Here is a 24718-nt window from a genome sequence, read left to right on the forward strand (position 1 = left end):
GTGGGCGCGTCACCGCCGCCGCCGCCTCCAATGGGGAGCCGCCTCGGGCGACCGCTTCCTGCGTCGGCCCCGATGCATCCTGGGGCGTGTAGTCCGGACCTCGCGCTGGGCAAAGCACTCGGGTCTGGCGCCTGGGGTCCGGAGACAATCTTGCCTCCCACGTGACGGGCCCCAATGACACTTTCTCTCAGGCAAACCTCCCACTTGCAAAACGGTAAGGCCTGCCTTACATAGGCTTTAGGTGGCCCTTGTAAAGCTTAATTCCTTCCCTCCTCCAGCTCTCAGGTTTGCGAGGATACCCCGTCTACGCCCCGCAACTCATCTTCCCCATCTTCCTGCCTGGAGCGCTGTCTGGTGCGCGTGGGTCCCTCCACGTCTGAATTAGCCCCTCCACTGGGCTGTGGGTCCCATTCTTCTCTGCCTTTCAGGGCCCTGGCCCAGCAACTACACTATAACTGCCCACCTCCATCTCACGCCCTTTTCATTCTGTTGTTCTTCACTCCATCATACAAACGAGCCCGTGCCTCAAAAACAAAAAGTCTCCACTCGATCCACCTTCAGCTTTTCTCTTATCCGTACATTTCTTCGAAGCATAATCTACCCCCACTCCAAGAAACCAAACAACTTGAGAGCAAAAGGGATGTGTTGGGCACAGAGTGGACACTCAGTAAACTGCCATAGCCAGTAACTACTTTGCAGCCATAATCAGACTTGATTTCCAGCGCATCCGACTCCACCTGCTCCTTTCATAGTTTCGAAAACATAATTTTCTTCAGAATCTATTTATCCTTCAGGGCTCTTCCCATTTCTCCCACCCTCTAGAAATTGGTGTTTTGCCACACACAAAAATTAACTCTAAATGGATCATAGGCTTAAATATAAAAGCTAAAACTACAAACCGAGAAGAAAAGAAGATCTAACACAACGATTGGAAAACAACTACATCCAATATAAAATAAAAATTAAAAAAAAAAAGGCGATCTTTGCCATCTTGGGATAGGCAAAGATTTCTTAGAATACAAAAAGCATAAACCACAAAACAAATATTGGTAAATTGGACTTTTTCAAAATTAAATCTTTTGCTCTTCGAAAGGCAGTTAAGAAAATGAAACAAGCCACAAAATAAAGTATTCAAAGTAGGTATATCTGACAAAGGACTTGTATCAGAATATATAAGGATATCTTACAATTCAGTTATAAAAAGACAACCGAACTGAAAAACAGGCAACAACCACTTAAGAAGATATACAAATGGCCAATAAGTACAGGGGCATTGTTAGTCATCACAGCAATGCAAATTAAAACCACGAGACACCCTTACACACCTATTAGAATGACTAAAAATTATGTTGAGAATACCAAGGGTTGTACGGATTTGGAGCAATCAGACCTCTTACTGGTGGGAACATAAAATATCACAACCTCTTTGCAATACTGGCAGTTTCTTAAAAATTGAAGTACCCCTACTGTATGAATCAGACGTTCGGTTCCTAGTTATTCACCCAAAGGAAATGAAAACATTATGTCCACACAAACGTATGTACATGGGTGTTCACAGAGCTTTATTCATAAGAGCCCCCAAATGGAAACAACCCAAATGTCTATCAACTGGATGGATAAAGGAAATGTGAGTCTACCACTCCATAATAAAAGGAACTACTGTACTGATCCATGCAATTGCATGGATAAATCTCAGATGGGTAATGTAAGAGAAAGAAACCAGGCACAAAAGAAACCAGACATAAAATTCTGGAAGCAAATTCACCTATAGTGGGAGAAAGCCGACGAGTAGTTGCCTCCGACCAGGGTGTGCAGAAAGGGAAGGACTAAAAGGGGCCTGAAGAAACTTTGGGGGCAGTGGAAATGTTCTGTGTCTTGATGGTGATGTGATGGTGGTGCTTTCATGGGTGTGCACATCTGTTGAAACTCATTGAACTGTACACTTTAAATGGGTGCAGTTTATCGTATGTAAATTATACCCCAATAAGGTTGTTAAAAACAAAACAGGAAAATCAGTATTCTGTTCCAAGCTTGCTTCTCTTCTCATACTGAGCAACTTTACTCATGTTATTTACTTTATACGTTTATGACTCAAATATATGCCACATTCTCCTGAAAGATAAATGCATACTAATTACTGCCAACCTGCAGGGCATTTTCAGTTCTACCCCACAAGCTCCTGAAACTCAAGAGCGGCCAGGATTGAATTTATCAACGCCACCGCCACCGCGCCCCGCCCCCCAACAGGAAATAAACCTTTCCTGACTCACCCTCTCACCTAACACCTCATCCGTCACCTGTGTCTAAAAGCTGCCTCTGTTGAGGCCTCGGCTGGATTCCAGCCTCCTTCCATCCAGGCTGCCACTCTCCTGATCATTTCAGAAGTTTCCTTGCTTTCAAGATGGAGTTTATAGTTACTGGGCACACTGGCTCAGTGTCTCCCTCTCGGGATGGCTGCTCTCCAAAGAACACTAACACCCACCTCCACGTTCTTTGGAAAGAGCCACCAGCACCCACAGGTGGGACCTGCATGGCTCCGGGTGCCCCTCAGCACCTTCCATCATTGTCACTGGAGAGACACCAGAGCCAGCTGGGTCTATCACATTCCTCCTGTCAATTGGAAGCAGGCCCAAGGAGGAACAGTTTCAACCCTAAACTGGATACACAGGCTTATGTACTCTTCTATATGATCTACCTCAATTCAAAATTATATCCCAAATATAAGAAAAATATTCTATGGAAAAGGTACAGTAAATAAAAGCCTTAGGCATTTAAAATGTAATTGTTAAACATTTTAAGATAGGAAACCCTCCCAGAATTTTGAGCAGAGGTTAAGATGGCAGTAAATAGGGCTTCCCTGGTGGCACAGTGGTTAAGAATCCACCTGCCATGCAGGGGACATGGGTTCGAGCCCTGGTCTAGGAAGATCCCACATGCCGTGGAGCAACTAAGCCCGTGCACCACAACTACTGAAGCCCACGTGCCTAGAGCCCATGCTCCGCAACAAGACAAGCCACCGCGATGAGAAGCCCGCGCACCACAACAAAGAGTAGCCCCCGCTTACAAGCCCACGTGCAGCAATGATGACCCATCACAGCCAAAAATAAAATAAATAAAATAAATAAATTAAAAAAAAAAAAAGATGGCAGTAAATACAAATTCAAAAGATAGAGCGCTGGAATCAATCCAGATGGTCCGACAGCCAATTAATAGGAGTTCCCAGCTTTACTTTTCTACATAGCACTCATTACCTTCTTAAAAAATTATATAATTTACTTCTAATTTTTTAATGTTGGTCTTCCCTACCCAGAATAAAAGCTCTGTGAGAACAGGAATTTTTGTTTTATTGACTACATTCCCAGGCCCTAGAAGACTACTCCAAACATAGCAAATACTGAATAATTACTTGTTGAATGAAAAAATGCCTCCAAAGTTCTGAGATAATATTACTTTGGGCCTAGATTTTATACTCAGTAAAGCTGTCAGGTATGGAGACAGAACAGGTTCTGTGAATTATCTCTTGTATGCTCTTTTTAAAAACAGTCACTTAAGGCAGCAAAATGACTTATGAGATAAAAGGAAAACTGGAACTAACCTAGGAGTCCAAACAAAAGAAATTCCTGGATGACAGTTGTCCTAGCAATTGGCCCATGTTAAAAGGGGATACAACCTCTAAACAAGGATGAACTCCACTGAGTAGAATAAGCTGGAACTTATTAACTGAGGTAACACTGGTTTATAACACTGTATGTTTCATGTGTACATTATAATTCAACTTCTGTATGCACTGCAGTGTGCCCACCACCACCCAGCACCATGCAGTTGACCCCCTTCACCCATTTCACCCTCCCCCACCCCTTCCCCACTGGTGACCAGCAATCTGTTCTCTGTATCTCAGGTGAGGTAGGAACAGTGCCACTCCAGACCACTCTGCCTCAATAAAGTTTCACATATTTCTCACTTTTCCTTGTCTGTTAATACTTGGACAGTAAATGAAGATTAAGTTCAGGAATTACCTCTTGGGGAATTTACTTAAAACACACAGACTTACACAGAGACCTCAGAAATCAAATTTGTATTAGCATTATTTTAACCAGTGCTTCTTCATCCAGATTTATTTCCTTTCTGATCATTATGATTTTCATGTAAGCAAGCCGCCAAAATACATTAGCTCTGATTTTATACAGACTCTAAAAAGTTAGGATACAAAAAGCATATAAACATCTACCGGTACCAAAACGTTTATGACCTTATAATTTTATGGTGTAAAGAAAAGGACACAGATAAGGAATACAAACAAATTAAAATCTAAAGCGTTACATAACACTTCTTTTCATTATTTATTAAAATGCAGCAGAAACGTAAAAGGAACGTTAAGCCTTTATAAACAACTGTGAGCACAGTGTGACAGTGTCTTCTTCCATTTCCTTCTCATGTCCTCAGCTCAGCAGGCACTGGAGACAGCCAGTTTCTTCAAATGGTCCATGAACACCTGCAGGCTGACGTCATCAGTCAGGATGGGCGCTCCTGTTTCCTGAAGTTTAATGAAAAAGGTTTACTGGCAGGTCTCTTAGAAGCTGGTTGGAATTCATGCGTTATTAAGGACCCTTCCCCTCACAAAATCAGCAAGTGCTGTCCGTCTGCCAAGAGCACTCCTGCCACACAGCCCCATCCTCTGCCTAGCTAATCTTTTTTATTTTTTTAATTTATTTATTTTTATGTTTATTTTTGGCTGTGTTGGGTCTTCGTTTCTGTGCGAGGGCTTTCTCCAGTTGCGGCGAGCGGGGGCCACTCTTCATCGCGGCGCGCGGGCCTCTCTATCGGCGGCCTCTCTTTTTTTTTTTTTTTTTTTTTTTTTTTTTCGGCGGCCTCTCTTGTTGCAGAGCACAGGCTCCAGACGCGTAGGCTCAGTAGTTGTGGCTCACGGGCCCAACTGCTCCGTGGCATGTGGGATCTTCCCAGACCAGAGCTCGAACCCGTGTCCCCTGCATTGGCAGGCAGACTCTCAACCACTGCGCCACCAGGGAAGCCCTGCCTAGCTAATCTTTTCAACTAAAGCATAATTTCCTCACAAAACCCTTCCCTGATCCACTCATATCAGGCCATTCCTGCCACTACACACAGTTTTGAGCATATGCCCTTCTACTTTAACCCCCTGTGTAGTTCTGATGACTCATCCAGGGTCTGGCTCCCAGCAGGCATGAACTCCTGGGGGCCCACACGCCCCATCTCTCATCTTCCCCACCACCCTGCCACAACCAGCCTGATGCTCTTAAATGATCTGCTTACAACAGAAGCTTGGTAACAGCGTATTCTCAATGAGGTGAATCAGTATCCACTAAACAGATGGATCTCTGCACTATCAAGAAATGCTTATGATTCAATTAACGTTAAGGGAAAAAGTATTGAATAGAAACCTTGATTTCTAAAAAGATTCCAATTTGTTAAAAAAAAATATATACATATGCACACACACGCACACACACACAGATATACATGATATATACCTTTTATATTAACTAGAAAGAAGCCAGAAGTACTTAACTCTAGCTAGTAGCATTCTATGTAATTTAAACTTTCTTTCTAAATTTTTTTTTTTACATACACTAGTCTTCTAAAAATGAAACATTACTACTGTTATAATTAGAAAAATATAAGCATGATTAAAGTTTTATAAAAGGATTTCTCTGGGAAGAAAAAGTAGATGTACTTTTCCTCATTCCTTCAACTAAGTACAACTAAGAACCCTGGATGTTTTATATAAAACAAACATAAGAAGACTTTGAAAGGTGGTGAAAAGACAGCAGATTAACTAGCGACCCTGGGATGCAGGGAACCACACAGCGGCTAGTTCCCAGGGCTTCCTTTGTGCCTCGTGCATGCACACCAGACTGGGAGCTGAAAAAGCTGGCAACAGTTATTGAGCACAGACAAAAACTACAACAAAAAGAGCCCACTTTCTCTAGCAAAAGATGAGGGCAGCCTAGCAAGACAGAAAAGGCTGAGCGGATAGTGTAGACTTGCACCCTCACATGGCAGTACTGAGGGACCCAACAATCCCACCAGGGTGGTATCAGAAAAGGCCAAGTATGGAGCCAGGAATTTCATCCCTGCTGGCCAGTAAGAAGTCTCCCTGCACCCATGGTGTCCGCAGAGACCATACAGGGAGCCTGGACTTCTACCCCACACCTGGTAGTAATAAGACGTCCACGCCCCACCCACTGGGGTGGTATCAGAGAAGGCTTAGGGCAGAGAAAGCACTTTCACCATCACCCACCAGTTACAAGGCCACCTCCACAACAGAATCAATGGGAACCAGGTGGGGAGCTGGAACTCCCGTCCCCACACACAGTAACAAGAAGTCGCCCTCCACCTCAGGTGTCGACAGAGGCCAATGGAAAACCTCAACCCCTGTCTCACCTGCCAGAAATGAAACAATGTACCACCCCCTTCCCTGCCAGAGCAGTGTGACAAGAAGCCAGCCAAAACAGGTTTAAATCGATCCAGAGTCTCATAATAAATACGAAAATGTCCACGTATCAATCAAAAATCACTTGTTATACCAAGAGTCAAGATCTCAAAATGAATGAGAAAAAAGACAGTCAACAGGTATTAACACTGAGTTGACGACAGTGTTAGAATTACCTGACAAAGACTAAAGCAGCCATGATAAAAATGCTTCAAGGAGCAATTAGGAACACACTTGAAACAAATGAAAACAAAGTGTCACAAAAGAAATATAAGACAAAGAAAATCCAAATGAACATTTTATAACTAAAAAATACAGTAACATATAAAAAGTTTGAATGCAACAGCAGAAAGGGAACAGAGATAAGAGTCAATAAACTGGAAGATAAAAATAATAGAAAGTACCCAACTGAGCTGTGGAACTACAAATGACCTAACACTTGCATCACTGAGGTCCCAAAGAGAAAGAAAGGCAAGGCAGGCTGAAAAAGTATTGTAGAAAGTAATGACTGAAAACTATCCAAGTTTGGCAAGCGGCATAAATATACAGAATCAAGAAGTTGGGCAAATTCCAAATAGGATAAATTCAGAGAAATTCACACAAAAACATATGGTATTTCAACATTTGAAACTAACAAAAAATTTTGAAAGTGGCCAGAGAAAGATTACATTTTATCAATATTTTTCAACTGCCTAAGAAAAAGGACTGTCACCAGAATCCTATATCCAGAGAAAATATTGTTCAGGATTGAAGAGGAAATCAAGAGATTCTCAAATGAAGGAAAACTAAGAGTCTATCACCAGAAGACTTACCCCGAAAAGAATTGCTAAAGGAAGATTTCTGAACAGAAAGGAAAAGATAAAAGAAGAAACTCCGGAGTATTAAGAAGGAATAAAGGACACAGTAAGCAAAACTACAGAGAAAAATAATAGGTTTTCCATCTTCTCTTAGATTTATAAATTATGGCTGAAGAAAAACTGTAACACTGTCTGATGCACACAGAGGAAACATTTAACACAATTATATCATAAATGGGAGAGGGTAAAGGGACATGAAGTGAGGCGGAGGTAGGTTTTCTATACTTCATTTGAACTGGTAAAAAAGATAACACCAGTAGACCATGATAAGCTAGGTACACATAATGTAATGTAATGCTCTAATATCTAGAGCAACCAGGAATAACTGCTAAAAAATGCTACAAAAAGAGATACACTAAAAAAAACACTGTGAACAAGTTAAAATGGAATTATAAGGAATGTTCAAGTAACCCACAGGAAGGAAGGAAAAAGAAAACAGAGAAATGAAAAGCACAGAAAACAAAAAAAATAAAATGGCAGACTTAATAAGCCCTAACATATCAGTAACTACATTAAATATAAATGGTCCAAATAAGCAAATTTATTATGAGTTTAGCAGAGTAGATTAAAAAAATATATGATAGAAGCAGGTTGAAAGTTAAAGGATGGAAAGAGGTATATCATGCAAACATTAATTTTTTTGCATAATAAATAAAAAGAATAAAAGAAAGATAAGTGTGGGCTTTATAAAGGCCAGATAAAGTAGATAGTAGTGCAAACAAAATTACCAGAGATAGTGGGGACATCATATAATGATAAAAGGGTCAATCCACCAAAAAGAAAGGGCAATCCTAAGTGTGTATGTAACAAACAACAGAGCTGAAAAACATGTGAACAAAAACCTGACAGAACGCAAAAGAGAAACAAACTCACCATTAAGAGTTGGAAACCTCAACATCCTCTCTCAAAAACGGATAGAACTATACAGATAATCAGCAGGGATATATAAGAACTTAACACCACCATCAACTAACAGGACCTAATTGACATTTATAAGACAATTTATCCAACAATAGCAGAACGCCTATTCAAGTGACCATGGAACATATGCCAAGACATACCATATCCTGGGCCACAAAACAAACTTCAACAAATTTTTAAAAGTTGAAATAATACAAAGTATATCCTCTAACCACAATGGAATCAAAATAGAAATCAATTAACTGAAGACAACAAGAAAATCCGTGGAAACTAAGCAATACTTCTAAATAATCCAAGAGTCAAGAACCCTCAAGAGAAATTTTTAAAAAATATATCAAATTGAATGAAAATGAAAATACAACATAATCAAAACCTGTAGGACACAGCAAAAGCAGTACTGCAAAGGGAATTAAGAGCACTAAATGCATACACTGAAGAAGAGAAAAGCCTCACGTCAATAATCTAAACTCCTACCTCAAGAACCTAGAAAATGAAGGAAATAAACCTAAAGCAAGCAGAAGGAAGAAAATAAAGATTAGAGCAGATATAAATGACATTGAAAATAGACAACAGAACAACAAAAGGAAACAATAGGTATTCAGATTGGAAAGGAAGAAATGAACTGTCCCTCCTTGCAGAAGACATGACTGTCTGTAAAAAATCCCAAGGAATCTACCAAAAAACTCCCCAAAGTAATAAGTGACTCAGGAAGGTCACAGGATATTAGACAAGTATACAAAAACAACTTTATTTCTATATATAGATGGTTGCTGACTTACGATTTTTTGACTTTATGATGGTATAAAAGCAGTACTCACTCAGTAGAAACCATACACATTTTGAATTGTGGTCTTTTCCTAGGCTACCAACATGCAGTACGATCCTCCCCCGTGATCCTGGGTGGCTCCCAGCCACACTGATCATATGGGCCAACAACCAAGACACTCACAACCATTCTGTTCTTCACTTTCAGTACAGCGTTCAATAAGTTACATGAGCTATTCAACACTTCATTATAAAATACGGTTTGTGTTAGATGATTTTGCCCAACTGTAGTCTAATCTAAGTGTTCTGAGCATATTTAAGGTAGGCCAGGCTAAGGTATGATATTCGGTAGGTTAGGTGTATTAAACGCATTTTCAAGTTATGATGGATTTATTGGGATGCAATCGCATCACAAGCTGAGGAAGATCTGTACTAGCAATGAACAACTGGACACTGAAATTAAAAGTACAGTACCATTCACAATCACTCAAAAAAAAAAAAAAAAAGAAAGAAAGTGAAAATACACAACACTGATGAAAGAAATAAAAATAGATTTAATAAATGTTCAGGGGATTCCCCAGTAATCCAGTGGTTAGGACTTGGTGCTCTCACTGCCGAGGGCCCAGGTTTAATCCCTTGTCCGGGAACTAAGATCTCACAAGCTGTGCGGCATGGCCAAAAAAAAAAAAAAGTTTATAAGAAACCTGTACAAGGGCTTCCCTGTTGGCACAATGCAGGGGTCACGGGCCCGTGCCCTGGTCCAGGAAGATCCCACATGCCGCGGAGCAACTAAGCCCGTGCGCCGCAACTACTGAGCCTGTGCTCTAGAGCCTGCGAGCCACAACTACTGAGTCCGCGCGTCTAGAGCCCATGCCCCACAACAAGAGAAGCCACCACAATGAGAAGCCCGCGCACCGCAACGAAGAGTAGCCCCCGCTCACCGCAACTAGAGAAAGCCCGCGCACAGCAACAGAGACCCAACACAGCCAAAAAAAAACAAAAGAAACTGTAAACAACCCAGCTGTCCTTCAATGGGTGAATAATTAAATAAAATGCAGTATGTCTATACCACAGAATACTACTTGGCAAATAAAAAGGAACAAATTACCTATAAATTTGACACTTAAATGAATCTCTAGATAAGTATGCTGAGGGAAAAAAGCCAATCTCAAAAGTTTATGTACCATGTGGTTTCATATATGTAACTGTTTTTTTAAAATTGAAGTATAGCTGATTTACAATGTTGAGTTAGTTTCAGGTGTACAGCAAAGTGATTCAGCTATACATACATACATATATTCTTTTCATATTCTTTTCCATTATGGATTATTATAAGATATTGAATACAGTTCCCTGTGTATGTAACACATGTTAACTTTTTTATGACACACTTATAGAAATAGAAAACAGGAGACCAGGAGAGAAGTGAGCATAACTATACAAGGGCAACATGAGAGATCCTTGTGCTGGTGGAAATGCATATCTTAATGTCCTGGTTATGATACTGTATTACAGTTTTGCAAGACGTTACCACCGGTGGCGGGGGGGGGAACTGGGTAAAGAGCAAAGGGGATCTCTCTGTATTGTTTCATACAACTGCATATAAATTTACAATTACCTCCCAAAAAATGTTATAAGAAAACAGAATGAAAGAAAAGACTCATTTGAGGGAGACATAAATGCTGGGAATAATCAGATAAAGAAGGAAATTGGAGCTAAAAAGTGAAGAGGAGGCAGAAGGAATGGTGAGCGTGAGTCCATGTGTTTGCCCTGCACTCCTGGGGGAGAGAGAAGTGTGGGGACTCTGGGCAATGCCACTGTGTCTCCGAGGGAAGCACGTGGAGGCCACAGTTCAGCGTTCTGTCCTCTGGCCTGAACCTGTCAGACTCCGCTGTGTACTGCAGAAGGGGATCCACACAGGGCATGTCCCCACCCCCAGCCTACACAGAAGTCCCTAGTCCCCCCCTTATCCAGGGTGGGCAGCTTCCCAGACCCCAGTGGCTGCCTCAAACCACAGGCAGAACAGAACCCTGCAAGTACTAAGGTTTTCCTGTACAGGTGCTAATTAATATTGGCATACACAGTCTGGAAACACTGGACAAAGATAACGCACTCCCCAGGTGGGAGGGAGCCGGAAGGTGTGAGATTTCACCAGGCTACTCAGAATGCTGCATAATTCAAAACTAATGAATTACTTCTGGAATTTTCTGACCACAGCCGACCTCAGGTAACTGAAACCTTGTAAAGCGAAAACATGGGTAAGGGGAATTACTGTATTATTCAAAGTTTTCTTCCCAGCAAAATACCCAAGTTACTCTGTCTCTGGGCCAAAAGGGATTCAATTCAATAAATTTGTAGAATTTATTTATTTATCTTTTCTTTTCTTTTTGGCCGCACCTTGCAGCTTGCAGGATCTTAGTTCCCCAACCAGGGATCGAATCCGATCCCCGGCAGTGAAAGCGCCGAGTCCTAACCACTGGACCACCAAGGAATTCCCCAATTTGTAGAATTTAAAAACAAGTCTTTAAAAAAGCAGCCTGGCCTCCTACTCAAATACCTGACAATTACTCACCTGTCCCCAAGCATACAGGTTATTGTGTGTCTGAGATGGATTCACTTTGGACAAAAGGAATCGAGCCTTTAAAAAAAAAAGAGAGAGATTTAGATTTAAAGACTAAAAGTGGCATTAATATTAGTGTAATAGAAAAAAAGTTTTTACATTTTGTTAAATTAGAAATTTTTTACCACATAGGAACCCTTTTCTTTAGTTTTTCTTTAGTTTAAGCCCAAAGCCTCTCCATTTATTAGGGTTCCTGAAACATGGAGTGTATTTCATTCTGGCAATCCTCTACTTTACACCAACATATTTTGACCACTCATTTAAAAAGAAGTCATATTTGGAAGCTGACCTATGTGTCAATTTATGTCACCATATAAGATACGAACCAGGCAGTTTGGATTTACAGCCACGAGAACGCATCATAAAGCCAACAGAGCGCCAGGGCCGGGCTGGGCTCGCTCACCTGGCTGCCTCCGTGCTCCGTGCTGACGTACCGCGGCATGGGGAAGCGCGCGTGCAGGATCTCCTGAGCATCGTCCAGGGGCGCCTGCAGAAGGTGCTTGAAGTTTTCGTACTCAGGCATGTCCTGGTAGCCGGCTTTCTGCCACTGGGCTATGGTCTACACCAAAACAAAGGAATCAAAACTACCGTGGAGATGCTGTGATGACAGCCTTCTCCGACGCCCCTGACATTCTAACGTCCCACCCGGAACTTGTTTCCAGTGACAAAGTCTTCTGTCGAGGGAGACGAGTGTCCGAGGGGAGCCATGTGGAGCTGACCAGGAGCGTGAGTAAGCCGAGCACTGCGTCCACGACACCCCCGCCTACACAGTCCTGCCGGAAATGTCAGTGCCCACCACACCTCCCCTCCCCTTTCTAACTGTACTGACAAACACCCCGGATCGGGTGCCCCAAGGAGCCCTGGGCTCCCCTGCTCTCCACCTCCCCCGCTATCGCTCAGTCTAGCCCTCACGTCCTCGCAACCCCTGGCAGGGAACGGGGTTTGCCGGCTTCCTATACAGACTCCACTGCCCCTTCTCTTTCCTGGTGGCACACATCTCACGCCCTCCTCCGGGGCTCGGCAGTGCCACGGGCGGGTGGGACCAACTCCACCCTAACCCCTGCTCCCCGGGGCCCCGGGCCTCTTGGTGGTGGAGATAAACTGTAAGAATCAAAGCATGGGTGTTAATTAGGCAAAAAGCAGAAGGCAATACACCAAAGTGTGGAAAGGAAAGACTGTCTCCCCAACTAAACATGGTGTCTCAATCTTTCTTTAATTCCCGTCAGCAACTGTGCTAGGAAACACACCTTAATCATGCCGGAAGTGAAGAAATACTCACTGACTGATTAATATATCTTTATAACTAAACGGAAGTGCTTTCACATGTTATTCGGGGGATACTAAAAAAGAAAGCAATGGAGAGAGAAAATGGAGTAAGAAGACGTAACAAGTGAGGAATGTGCTCTGGAAACAGAACTGCTGTCAGGAGACCAGCCTGCTCTCACCTCCCCTACTGCGCCAGCGCCGTTTCCCAGGTCTTAATTTCTGACTGGCTGGTGGCGTGGAGGGAATGCCCATCGGCTTGCTTGCGTCCAAGAGTTCATAAGAACCCCCGCAATCAGAAGGCTTAGGACTTTCAAAGGGCGAGGGCAAGGTCATCTGCCTTCATCTTTAGAACCTATCCCTTGCACACAGAAGGTGCTCAATCAATGTGTGAAGGAACAGGACAGCAGCTGTAGTCAGAGATGTCTATAAGGGATGAGCTGAAGACACAGGAAGCTCCTGAAGGAATCAGCGGGAACAGCAGCTGGTCGGTCACCCAGCCTTAAGTCTAGGACCACTACTGATGACCTGACACCTGTGCGCAAGTGGCTAGCAGAGTGGCTGTTAATATGCTGAAAATAGTTTAAAGTTATAAAATGCCTGTTAGTTATTAGAAAAACCATTTCTTTCTAGGGCATTAAAGAATGCTGAAACACAATTTACATCTCTTCATGACATCTGAAATCACTCCTAATGTACAGACACCAGGAAGTCAAGTCAGTTGCCAAAGCAATGTACTGAAGGTAAAAAATGTACAACAGACAAAAAAGAGAATATATCCCTGAATATAACACTCAGTTAAAGGATTTTCTCCTGAGGAGCCATTCGTTTCCTTAGGGCATGAACCTCTTTGAGAAAGAAATGCATGCTGCCCTGAACACCATCCATAGCCATCCTAGGGATCCACAGACCTGGCATAAGGTTCACTGGGCCACATTACCTCAGAGAAAAACTCTAGTCCCAAACCTAGCAGTATTTACTAGTGACTCTAACATAACTCTGAAAGGACAGTGTGAATATAAAAAGTTTACTGACGAAAAGTAAACTGATCTTGCCTGACAACTCAGAAAGCAATAAATCATAGTGATTTAAAAGGACCACCTGAAAAACAGTATGGAGGTTTCTCAAATAACTAGAAATAGAACTACCATAAGACCCAGCAATTCTACTCTCCTGGGTATATATCCGTAAAAAACAAAAACACTAATTCGAAAAGACACATGCACCCCAATTTTCATGGCGGCATTATTTATAATTGCCAAGATATGGAAGCAACCTAAGTGTCCATCAACAGATGAATGGATAAAGAAAACATGGTAGATATATACAATGGAATACTACTCAGCCATAAAAAAGAATGAAATTCTGCCATCTGCAGCAACATGGATGGATCTAGAGGGTATTCTGCTAAGTGAAATAAGTCAAACAAAGACAAATACTGTATGATATCACTTACATGTGGAATCTGAAAAATACAACTAGTGATGTAACAAAAAAGAAGCAGACTCACAGGTATAGAGAACAAACAAGTGGTTTGTGGAGTGGGGGGCAGTGTATATACAGGTGGGGGAGTGGGAGGTACAAACTACTGGCTCAAGGATGTGTTGTACAACATGAGAAAAGTAACCTTTAAGAAGTGTATAAAAAATTAGGGAATTCCCTGGTGGTTAGATCTCCACGCTTTCACTGCCGAGGGCACAGGTTCAATCCCTGATCGGGGAACTAAGATCCCGCAAGCCTTGCGGCATGGCCCCAAAAAAAAAAAAAAAAAGCTGCATAAGAATTAAAAAAAATAAAAGGACAACCTGACGTTTACTTATAGCAAGTAATATTAAAATTACTAAATATACAAATACCCCCTTTTTTCAGGGACCTGAAAAAAAAATTTTATTCACTAGCATAAAAGCCACTATACTCATTATAATAAACTGTGGGTTTTCTAAGCCCAAATTCTTTTTTCAGATGTCATAAAAACCTAAATTAGTAAAAAATGATAGTAAGAAAGAAATTAACTTCATCTTACCTCACCAAGATAAATGACAATTTGGAAGAATGTGTCCATCAGCAAGATTCTGTCAGCTAGAATGCTGCTACTGTCCAGGAGCACAGGCTGAAGCGAAAGGGAGAGATGGCACAGGTCTTCCCGCGGTGTCCACACGGCCACCCGCCAACCCCACACCCAGCAGGGAGGGTCTCCTCTTCGTGCCAAATCCCCACATTCTGCTCCCTGACTAGGCAGTTCTAGATTTCAACTTGGTAGAAAAAACAGGCTCCAGATAATCCCTCATCAACTGGGAAGTGAGATGAACGTTAGCTTTTGCTCTAGGAACCAGAAATAATTCCAAATTTTCTCAGTTTTGTGCTAGAAATATATTCTATCAGAGACATATTTCTCTCAAATCTACTGCTGTAGATGACAGAGAACTCCAATGCCTACATGAAAAAGAACATCCTTTGATACAAATTTTAAAGTTTACTACAAAATACATTTGACTATGACTTTTATTTCAATAAGAAAAGTAACTTAAACTTACATTCATTTAGCAAAATTTGAAAATTTCTACTCAAGAACAACAAATATTGAAATTTTGGTTTATTTCCTTATAGTTTTTAATTCTTGCAGGCTTTTAAAAAGTCATAATTTAGAAAAGTTTCTACTTTTTTATTTAACATAAGGATTTACCTTATTATGTTACATAAACTTGGTGAATATTTCTTAGATTACTTAATTTTCCTGCTATTGAACATTTAAATTGTGTTCTAATTTTACACGTCCTATGACTTTTTCCTATGCACATTTTTTTAACACTCAGAAATAATGTTAAAATTACTATAAAGACTCAAAGTTTTCTTTTTTACAGTTTTGCTCTAAGAGTAAACATGCTAGAAAAAACAGTCTGTATTAGGTGATTCCAACTGTGGGAGAAGCACTCACAGCGGCCCTTACCTCTGGAGGCCCGTGGAAGGAATAGGAGTAGAGGATGGGCTGGATCATGATGAGGGACTGGGTTAGGTCCTGTCGGGCAAAGTGGTGTCGATAATACGACGACTCATCAGGGCTGTTGTTGAAGACTTGAAGAAATGGAGACCTCCTCAGATGGAACATGAACTGCATTTACAGAGAAAAAGACAAATGCACACAGCTGTCACCTTCCTAGACACCCAGAGAGTAGACCTGCCCCCGCCCTGGAAACAGGAGAACCTAGCCCTTAGGAAAAAGGCCTCTGGGTTCAATGAACCAGAGTGGAGTGGCAGCCCCGGGGGCCAGGCAGGAGGGAGGGGAGAGCTGCTGTTTAACGGTACAGAGTTCAGGTTCATGAGATGAGAAAGTTCTCAAGATTCCCTGCTCAACAATCAGACATACGTAACACTACACCACACTGCACACTTAAAAACGATGAAGGTGGTCAATTTTATGTTATGGGGTTTTCACTACAATTAGAAATAAACATAATTTTTAGAAAAAGAGGAGGCCCTCTGGGCGTGTCAAAGCTCCTGCATGAAAGAGGCAAGGCAAAGAAGCACTGCTTTCTGGAGTCACCGGGCCAGGTCGCAGAGCAGAGTTTCTGCTCTGAAGAGGTCACAGTCCAGTGGGGAAAAGGCGCACTCAGGGCCCCAGCGCAGGAAAGTCCTGGTACGATGGGGTGGGGGTGAGGTGCAGCAGGAGCGTCCCCAAAGCCACTGGGGCCTAAAAGACGTGTGAGAAGAAGCCAGAGGCAGGGGAGGGACGCCAGGCACAGTGACAGCACAGGAGAGGCCACAGTGCTGAGACATAGGCAGAGCGCTGGGAGTGAGGAGCTCAAGGGAGAAAAGGCCAGGAGTCGCCACTGCAGACAGAGATGCATTCCTTCCAGCCCCCAAGGAGCAGCGGTGGGAGAGCAGCTGTTAGCTCATGCTAAAGAGCTGCCAGAAGATGAAAACGACCTGCCTTGAGAAGTACAAAGCTTCCTGAGAGGGACTTCCCTGGTGGTGCAGTGGTTAAGAATCCGCCTGCTAATGCAGGGGACACGGGTTTGATCCCTGGTCCAGGAAGATCCCACATGCCGTGGAGCAACTAAGCCCGTGTGCCACAACTACTGAGCCTGCGCGCCTAGAGCCCACGAGCCACAACTACTGAGCCCGTGCACCTAGAGCCTGCGAGCCACAACTGCTGAGCCCACGCGCCTAGAGCCTGTGCTCCGCAACAAGAGAAGCCACTGCAATGAGAAGCCCGCGCACCGCAACAAAGAGTAGCCCCCGCTCACCGCAACTAGAGAAAGCCCGCGCACAGCTCTGAAGACCCAACGTAGACAAAAATAAAACAAAGAAACAAAGCTTCCTGAGAAGCTTTTGAATATAATGAATTGTAGGTTCCTAAATAATGACCCACGCTGACATTCAGCACATCCTACGTGCAGGGCACAGAACACTGGACAAGAATGATCGAGTCCCCCCGACAAGCCACGAGGAAAGCTCTCTTACCACCCCTAGTTCACAGGCAAGGAGACCAAGGGGCAGGCAACGTGCCTAAGACCCCTCGCCACTGAGCGGCAGAGCCGGCCTCTGCTCCAGGCTGCCTGGCTCTGGACCTCTATGCTAGACGCTTCAACAGAAGAATCTAAGACATCATCTAAATTTGGTGGTTTTCAAACTGCCCTCCGAGCCTTAGCAGATCCTCGGGGCCCAGGGGTACGGGTCACCACGTCTGTCTGCTCTCTGTGCTGGCTGTTGAGAGGCTCCTCTTGAAAAAAAGATTCCCCAGCTTTAGAAAGACTGCATGCCACTTCCCAGACCAACTCCATCCTTCTGAAGAGGTTCAGGACCTCATCCAAGACCGGCAGCAACACAGCCAGCACTGGAACCCGGTTCAGCCCTGACCCTGGCCGGGCCCGGCCTCTTTCCACAGCGCCGTCCAGCCTCAACTGCTCAGGCACAGGACAGACAGGCACACGGTGGGGACTGCAGAGCCCTACCCTGGGCTGAGTGTCCAGTGAGGTGACCTCTGAAGCCCCCCTCCTTTAGCCCTAAGACTCCAAGCTGTACAAGTTCATGACTGAAGCCTGCGTCCACTTGCCAAATCGAGTATTCAAAAAGGTAATACCCGATGGAGTACCAAAGTCCTAACAAGTTCACTTAAGATTGAGAGTTTGCTTCTTCCTACTTATTCCTCATTAAGGCATCCTTGAGGGACGAGGGGAAAAAGGTTGAGTCTGCCTCCAGTTCTGGGGAAGCTGCACCTGTGAGGGGCCCGACCCGCACACCCCGGGCCCAGCTGCAAAGCTGGCTCCTGGCTGCCAAGCCAAATGGGTGCCTGGCCCGCGGCGGACACGGGGTCAGCCAGCCTCACCCCTGGAGCGGAGCTGAGCCCTAGCTGCCACACTTACAGACGAGGGTGGAGGCTCAGAAAAGACAGCACCCAGACCCCCACCTGCGGCGCCTCGCTCCACTACCCGCTCCCTGCTCCAAACGGTTCCACACACTTGGCCCCCCCCACGTGCGGGTCTTCACAGTCACGACGCAGCACAGCCACTACAGACACGTCACCAATGTCTACCATGGTAACTGCGGTCTCATTTTGCTGCGTTCATGTTCACGGGTGACCATCCACCCAGAACTTCTACAAATCAGAGGTCGTGTCGTGGCCTCGCAGCAACAATCTTGTTTTGCCTTCTCCCCAAAGTCTGTGCACCTGCTCTCTGCGTGTCACCTGCGTCTTCCGTGGGGCTCAGGCACTGTCTGGCCTTGAACTGAACGACCTTCATCACCTCCAAATGGAGTCTCAAAACACACGGAGTCCTGACTTGACCCCGAGAGCAGCGAGTTTTATTTCTATCACTTTCTTCTTTAGTTATTTTAAAAAACATATATTACTTACCTGAGGATATAGAGAGAAGGAATCTGATAACCTAAAAGATGAGGGGTCTTCTTTGGTATATTGTCCAAACTTCTGACACTATTGAGAGAAAATAGAAAAAAAAAAAAGACACAAAAAACTTTAGGGTCACCTGAAAACTCCCTGGAGTAGGAGGGCCATGCCCCACTCTCAGCTCCACCCCTGCCTGCCCAAGTTCCAGCCCAGCCCCCCAGCACCCAGGGGGTGTTAAATGCAGATCAGGGGTGGGGGGGCTGAAGGCCCCACGTTCTAAGCAGCTCCCAGGCAATGCCGGCTGAGGCCGCTCTGACAGCGAGGGGCTAGAGAAGCCTTCTCAGGTGCCTCTTCCATAAGAAAATCCTCCAGGACTCTGACATCTTAGCAGTTACAGGCAGGCCTAATGTTCTATTATTCTACAACTCCCATTTTCTTCCTCCTCTCACAGGCAAATCTCTGAACATTTTCTCTTCCTGCCTTTATTTCCTCTTCATGTCACACACTTCATTTCACCAGGGAGTCAGATGCTCACCATCTAAAGAGAGCTCATCTCTGGGAGTGACCCTCTTCCGACTGCAGCCTTGCACAGACCTCACCTTCCTCAACTCCCTGCCACCACGAGCCACGTGACTCCCTGAACCTCCTGACCCGTCTCCTTCAGCCGCCGCAGCAGCGCCTTCCTACATCCTGTCACCTCTCCGACTTATCTTCTTTGCCTCATCCGACAGCCCGTCTCCCTACCTCCTCCTGCCGGCGGTGGGTTCCTCCGAGGTTAGTTCTTGGCCCTCTGCTCCCATCCTCCCTGCCTTGGCTACAAACGACATGACGGCCAGGCCAGAGTCACCCAAATCCCTCCCCCACATGCAGTGCTGACCTCCGACCCGAGCTCCTGTCAGGACCTATCCTAACTACAGGGTGGCTTTCCTTGGACATTCAAGTTCATGTTCAAAATAAACTAGTCCATTAGAAAAGGGGTTTCCCCTCCCTCCCCCTCACAGCTGCTCTCCTTTCCTGTTTCCCACTGCTCCATCATTCTTGCAGTCGCCCACACTTAAAACTTGAGTTAGCGTTGGGCTTCCCTGGTGGCGCAGTGGTTGAGAATCTGCCTGCCAATGCAGGGGACACGGGTTCAAGCCCTTGTCTGGGAAGATCCCACATGCCGCGGAGCAGCTAGGCCCGTGAACCACAATTACTGAGCCTGCGCATCTGGAGCCTGTGCTCCGCAACGAGAGAGGCCACGATAGTGAGAGGCCCGCGCACCATGATGAAGAGTGGCCCCCACTTGCCACAACTAGAGAAAGCCATAGCACAGAAACGAAGACCCAACACAGCCAAAAATAAATAAATAAAAATTTAAAAAAAAAAAAAAAAAAAGAACTTGAGTTAGCGTTTTTTTTTTTTTTTTTTTTTTTTTTATTTAATTATTTGGCTGTGTTGGGTCTTCGTTTCTGTTTGGTGCGCAGGCCTCTCACTGTCGTGGCCTCTCTTGTTGCGGAGCACAGGCTCCAGATGCGCAGGCTCAATAGTTGTGGCTCACGGGCCCAGTTGCTCTGCGGCATGTGGGATCTTCCCAGACCAGGGCTCGAACCCGTGTCCCCTGCATTGGCAGGCAGATTCTCAACCACTACACCACCAGGGAAGCCCGATTTTTTTCATTTTTGATTCCACGTATAGTTCGACCAAGTTTGGTCAATTCTTCTCTCGGCATACAGCCTGATTCCAAAGCTTCTCTCCCCTCCAACTGAACCACCGCCTCCTTGGTCTCAGCTCCCTGGAGCCAGCGAAATCCTCCGCTGGCCTCCGTAACAGCAGCCCTTTCGCCCTCCGATTTATCTTATACAGGGACGGGTAGTGTGAACACAGCGTCATGCTGCTCTCACACCCCTGCCTAAGAACCACACTTAATCCTTCCCCTCTCTCTAACACCCAGGCAGAGACGTCACTTTACAGTCAAGGCACTGCTCAAGCGACCTGCACCTGCACTGCCGCTCCCCCACCGTAGTCACTGGCCACCCATGACAGCGGCCTCTCCAGGGTCCCCAGCATAAACTGAATGCCCAGCTATACCCCACAGGCTTGTGGGTGCTGGGCCCTCCACTTGGCAAGCCTTGCCTTCTACTCTCTTTAAAAAGACTTGACTCAAGGCTCACTTCCCACCAGAAGCCTTCGCCAACCACTTGGACCCTCTGCTCAATTTCACATTATGTTTGCAATGCTGGCATTCCCTGAAAAAATGATTCTGTGGGACAGCAGGGGCACACATAGGGCTAAACAAAGTTAAATAAGTTTTGTTACTGTGCTTTTCAGGACCTTTGATCACTAACACGTGCTGTGAATTTCCAAATGGTAAGATCATAAGGTATTTCAATTATTGATTTATTGCCTCGTGGCTCCAAACTTACCCTTTCCGTCTGCTGTGAAATGGATCTGGGGCCCTTAAATATTTATCCCCTGCCAGGGCACTACGTTACGCTTGGTCAGCGGACGGCTGCAGCATCTTCAGGCAGCACTGGTGCCTGCAGCCCCCCAGCCCCGTGCGCCCCTGGTGAACGGTTTTCTCGGCGCCACAGAGGGTGAATTTCTACTAAGTCCCTCCAGTAGGCACCACGGCAACGTCTCTGCTCTGAGAGACCCAATGAGCCATGGCCCTGCCCCACCTGTGGCTCCGTCAGCCCTGCAGGGATGTGGGTCTTGCTGGGGTGCTCTACCTCAGCCTGGAAGTAGCACCCCTCAGATCTACTACCCTGTATCCTTCAGACTTCTCTTTACCTCTTACTAGCCAATCCCTAATTATTCTAATCCCCTGTTGTGACACTAATTCTTTATATAACACTTCCCCCGTTTAAATTACCGCATGGCTTCTCTCTCCTGATTAGACCCCGAAGGACACATCAGGCCTCTCCTCACACTCACTGGGCCATGGACCCCTACTTCCCCCCAAACCCTCCACGATCTAGAGGGAAAACAGAGAACCACAGGATTCACAGGGACTCATCTAAGTCAGCCCTCAACACACTCAGATTTGTACCATTACCTAAACGGCCTGTGTGTGGTGTTTCTTCCCAACTGTAACGTGAGCCCTTGGGGGAGATGCATATTTAACACTTCTTTTACATCATTCTCAGGACGTCTGGTGTTTGGCATGAGGTAAGCCACTGATAAAATTCTTATTTACTGGCTGTATAAAATAATAGGTTTAAACGACAGTTCTCTCAAAAGTAGAGCAGAGACCAAGACTGAACATAGTGCCACTGTCCCCAGCTTACCAGTCGGATGAGCTGTCGGTCCAGCCACCGGAGCACATCCGGCCCCTCCTCCGACTCTGCTCGGAACACTCCCAGCCGCGCCATCAGGACTGCTGCAGCCTCCTGGTCAAACGCTGCTTCGATGTGTTTGAGCTGACTCTGTGCATCTGCCCAACTGACCATTCCAGAGTGAGTGCTGCGCTTGCATGCGGGAGAGGCCCGAGAGCCGGCTCTCCAGTAAGACACAGACATGGGTACATGACGAGGGTGTGTGTGTGTGTGTACACACACAGAATCTGTTCCTGTATTTTTACACACACACACACACACACACACACACACACACTGGAATATTACTCAGCCATGAAAAAGAATGCAATTCTGCCATTTGCAACAACATGAATGGACCTGGAGGATATTATGCTTAGTGAAATAAGTCAGACAGAGAAAGACACATACTAAATACTCTGTGTTACCACTTATATGTGGAATCTAAAAAATGTAACAAACGAATATAACAAAACAGAAACAGACTCACAAATATAGAAAACAAATTAGTGGTTACCAGTGGGGAGAGGGAAGGGGGGAGGGGCATAAGAGTTAAAAACTACTATGTATAAAATAAATAAGTTACAAGAATATACTGTACAGCACAGAGAATACAGCCAACATTTTATAATAACTTTAAATGGAGTATAATCTACAAAAGTTTCAAACCACTATATGATACACCTAAAACTAATATAATATTGTAAATCAACTATACTTCCAAAAACTTTTTTTTCAAAATAAAATAAAATGAATGAGGTAGAGGCTTTTATGTACTGACATGGAAGGTGTCCTTGACAAATTCTTGAGAAAAACTTATGAATATCTTCACATAACCCATCATGTATATAATACACACACGTGGTCTATAACTGCACAGAGATGGGATTGTGAAGTTACATGTCAGTACAGTGATAGCATTTTACCTCTGGGGAGAGTGGGAGAGACCCATTCTTTACATAATTATGTGCTGCTTGAATCTTTTATAAGGAGGGTATATTTATGGGTCACTTATTTGATAAATAATGAAAAATAATGTTTAATGAACTTATTCCTACTGAAAGGAGAGTCTTCTAAGCTGGCAGTACCTCCTCCCCGTCCTGCTCTGATCAAATGAGCCAGTGAGGGCTGGTGAGAACCATTCACTCAGCGGAATCACAGAGATAAACTACTACATGTTAGACTCTCTCTCCATAGCAAAAAGCCAGCGGTTCAGCAGAGAGGAAGCCGGTGCCACTCACTTGCGGGCGATGGTGGTCACGCGGATGCGCCGCTGGGTGCTGGAGTGCTGATAGTGTGTGACGAACTGGATGGCGCCGCGGCCCCCCTGCGGGATCGGGGCATTGTGCTGCAGGACAAGAGGCCAGCAACCGTTACTGTCACCGCATGACCCCACACAAGCGGTCACAGAGCCTGTGCACTCGTCCTAAGACGACCGACACGGCGGTGACTGCAAGGTTCTTGATGCGTTCTGAATGGTCCACTTAAGATCGGGGCATTTCACTGTTTGCAACTTTTACCTCAAAAAAGAGAACCATATGGAAATAAATACTGAACGTGAGTTGATATACATGTTGAAGGGTTTAGGGATGAAAGACACTGATGACTGCAATTTGCGTTGAAATGCATCCAAACACAATGAATTGGGGAATGGCTAGATGTGTAACAAATCAAACAGAGCAAAATGTTAGTTACAGAACCTGAGTGGTTGATACTTGGGTATTCACTATACAATTCTACTTATCGGTCTGTACGTTTGAATTTTAAAAAATAAAATACTGGGGAAAAACTGACACACTCAAAAATTCACCAACATTATGATGGCTGGCAAAAGCCATTCCTCTTCTGATGACCTTATCAGTTCAACAACAAAGTGACAAAAGCAGTTTGCTGTCTGACTCTGACCAAACCTTGGAAGGAATAAAAAAGATGATGTCAGACTAAGATCAGGCCAAACACGAGCCCAAAGTAGCATCACTTTGTGGAGAAAGAAACCGGAGGCCACCAGGCTGTAACAAATCAGAAAACACAACACTGAGATGCGACTATTCATGAAAAAATGCAGCCCACCTGATTGACTACTTCAAAGTAGATGCCGAGCGTAGACGTGGGATCCAGGCCACAGATTTTCCACTGACTTGTGCCACCGACACCAAGCTCCTAGGGGAGAGAAGAGGGATTAAGAAGAAATGAAACAAAAAAGATGCTCCTGTGATTACCTGCTGATGAAAAGCACTGACTCTGAGAAGGGCAGGTCCCTTAGAATATCTCATTCCAAATGAAAATTTAAACTCGGGACTTCCCTGGCGGTCCTGTGGTTAGGACTCTGCACTTTCACTGCAGGGGGCACGGGTTCGATCCCTGGTCGGGGAACTAAGATCCCGCATGCCATGCGGTGCGGCCAAAAAAATGGAAAAAAAAAAAAAAAAAGAAAATTTAAATTTCACTGAAAAAAGTACAATTACAGACCAGAATAAAGTTTAACATTTATTACAGTACTTTACAATTAAGCTTTTTATATTGGCACTCTGGTCAGTTTTCATTACGTCGTTGAGCTTTATCTCTACACACACACACACACACACAATACATAACACTGATGTCAACTGAGAGAATCAAGTCAGGGATGGGGAAGAAGTAAATACTTGAAAAGAAAAAGAATTACCTGCTTAGCTTGAAAGA

The 24718-nt window shown here is 44.5% G+C and overlaps 1 protein-coding gene across 4 annotated transcripts in view; it reads right to left on the reverse strand.

The window, feature by feature from the left end:
• Window positions 1-4060: 4060 nt before the first annotated feature.
• The window catches only part of SEC23B (SEC23 homolog B, COPII coat complex component), a 38357-nt gene continuing 17699 nt past the window's right edge, over window positions 4061-24718 (reverse strand). For 3 of the 4 annotated variants that reach the window (XM_082359556.1, XM_082359557.1, XM_082359558.1), the window contains 9 exons: window positions 24107-24196; window positions 23278-23384; window positions 22010-22163; window positions 18750-18827; window positions 15843-16004; window positions 14919-15005; window positions 12036-12191; window positions 11585-11650; window positions 4061-4534 (listed from right to left, as the gene is read on the reverse strand). In XM_082359556.1, coding sequence (XP_082215682.1) covers window positions 4445-4534; window positions 11585-11650; window positions 12036-12191; window positions 14919-15005; window positions 15843-16004; window positions 18750-18827; window positions 22010-22163; window positions 23278-23384; window positions 24107-24196 — 990 coding nt within the window. In that variant the 3' untranslated portion in view covers window positions 4061-4444. Of the gene's footprint in view, window positions 4535-11584; window positions 11651-12035; window positions 12192-14918; window positions 15006-15047; window positions 15218-15842; window positions 16005-18749; window positions 18828-22009; window positions 22164-23277; window positions 23385-24106; window positions 24197-24718 lie in introns of those variants that run through there. The other variant, XM_082359559.1, reaches the window with a different exon arrangement.

The sequence above is a fragment of the Balaenoptera borealis genome, assembly GCF_965194805.1.
Source record: "Balaenoptera borealis genome assembly, chromosome: 16".
NCBI lineage: Eukaryota > Metazoa > Chordata > Mammalia > Artiodactyla > Balaenopteridae > Balaenoptera > Balaenoptera borealis.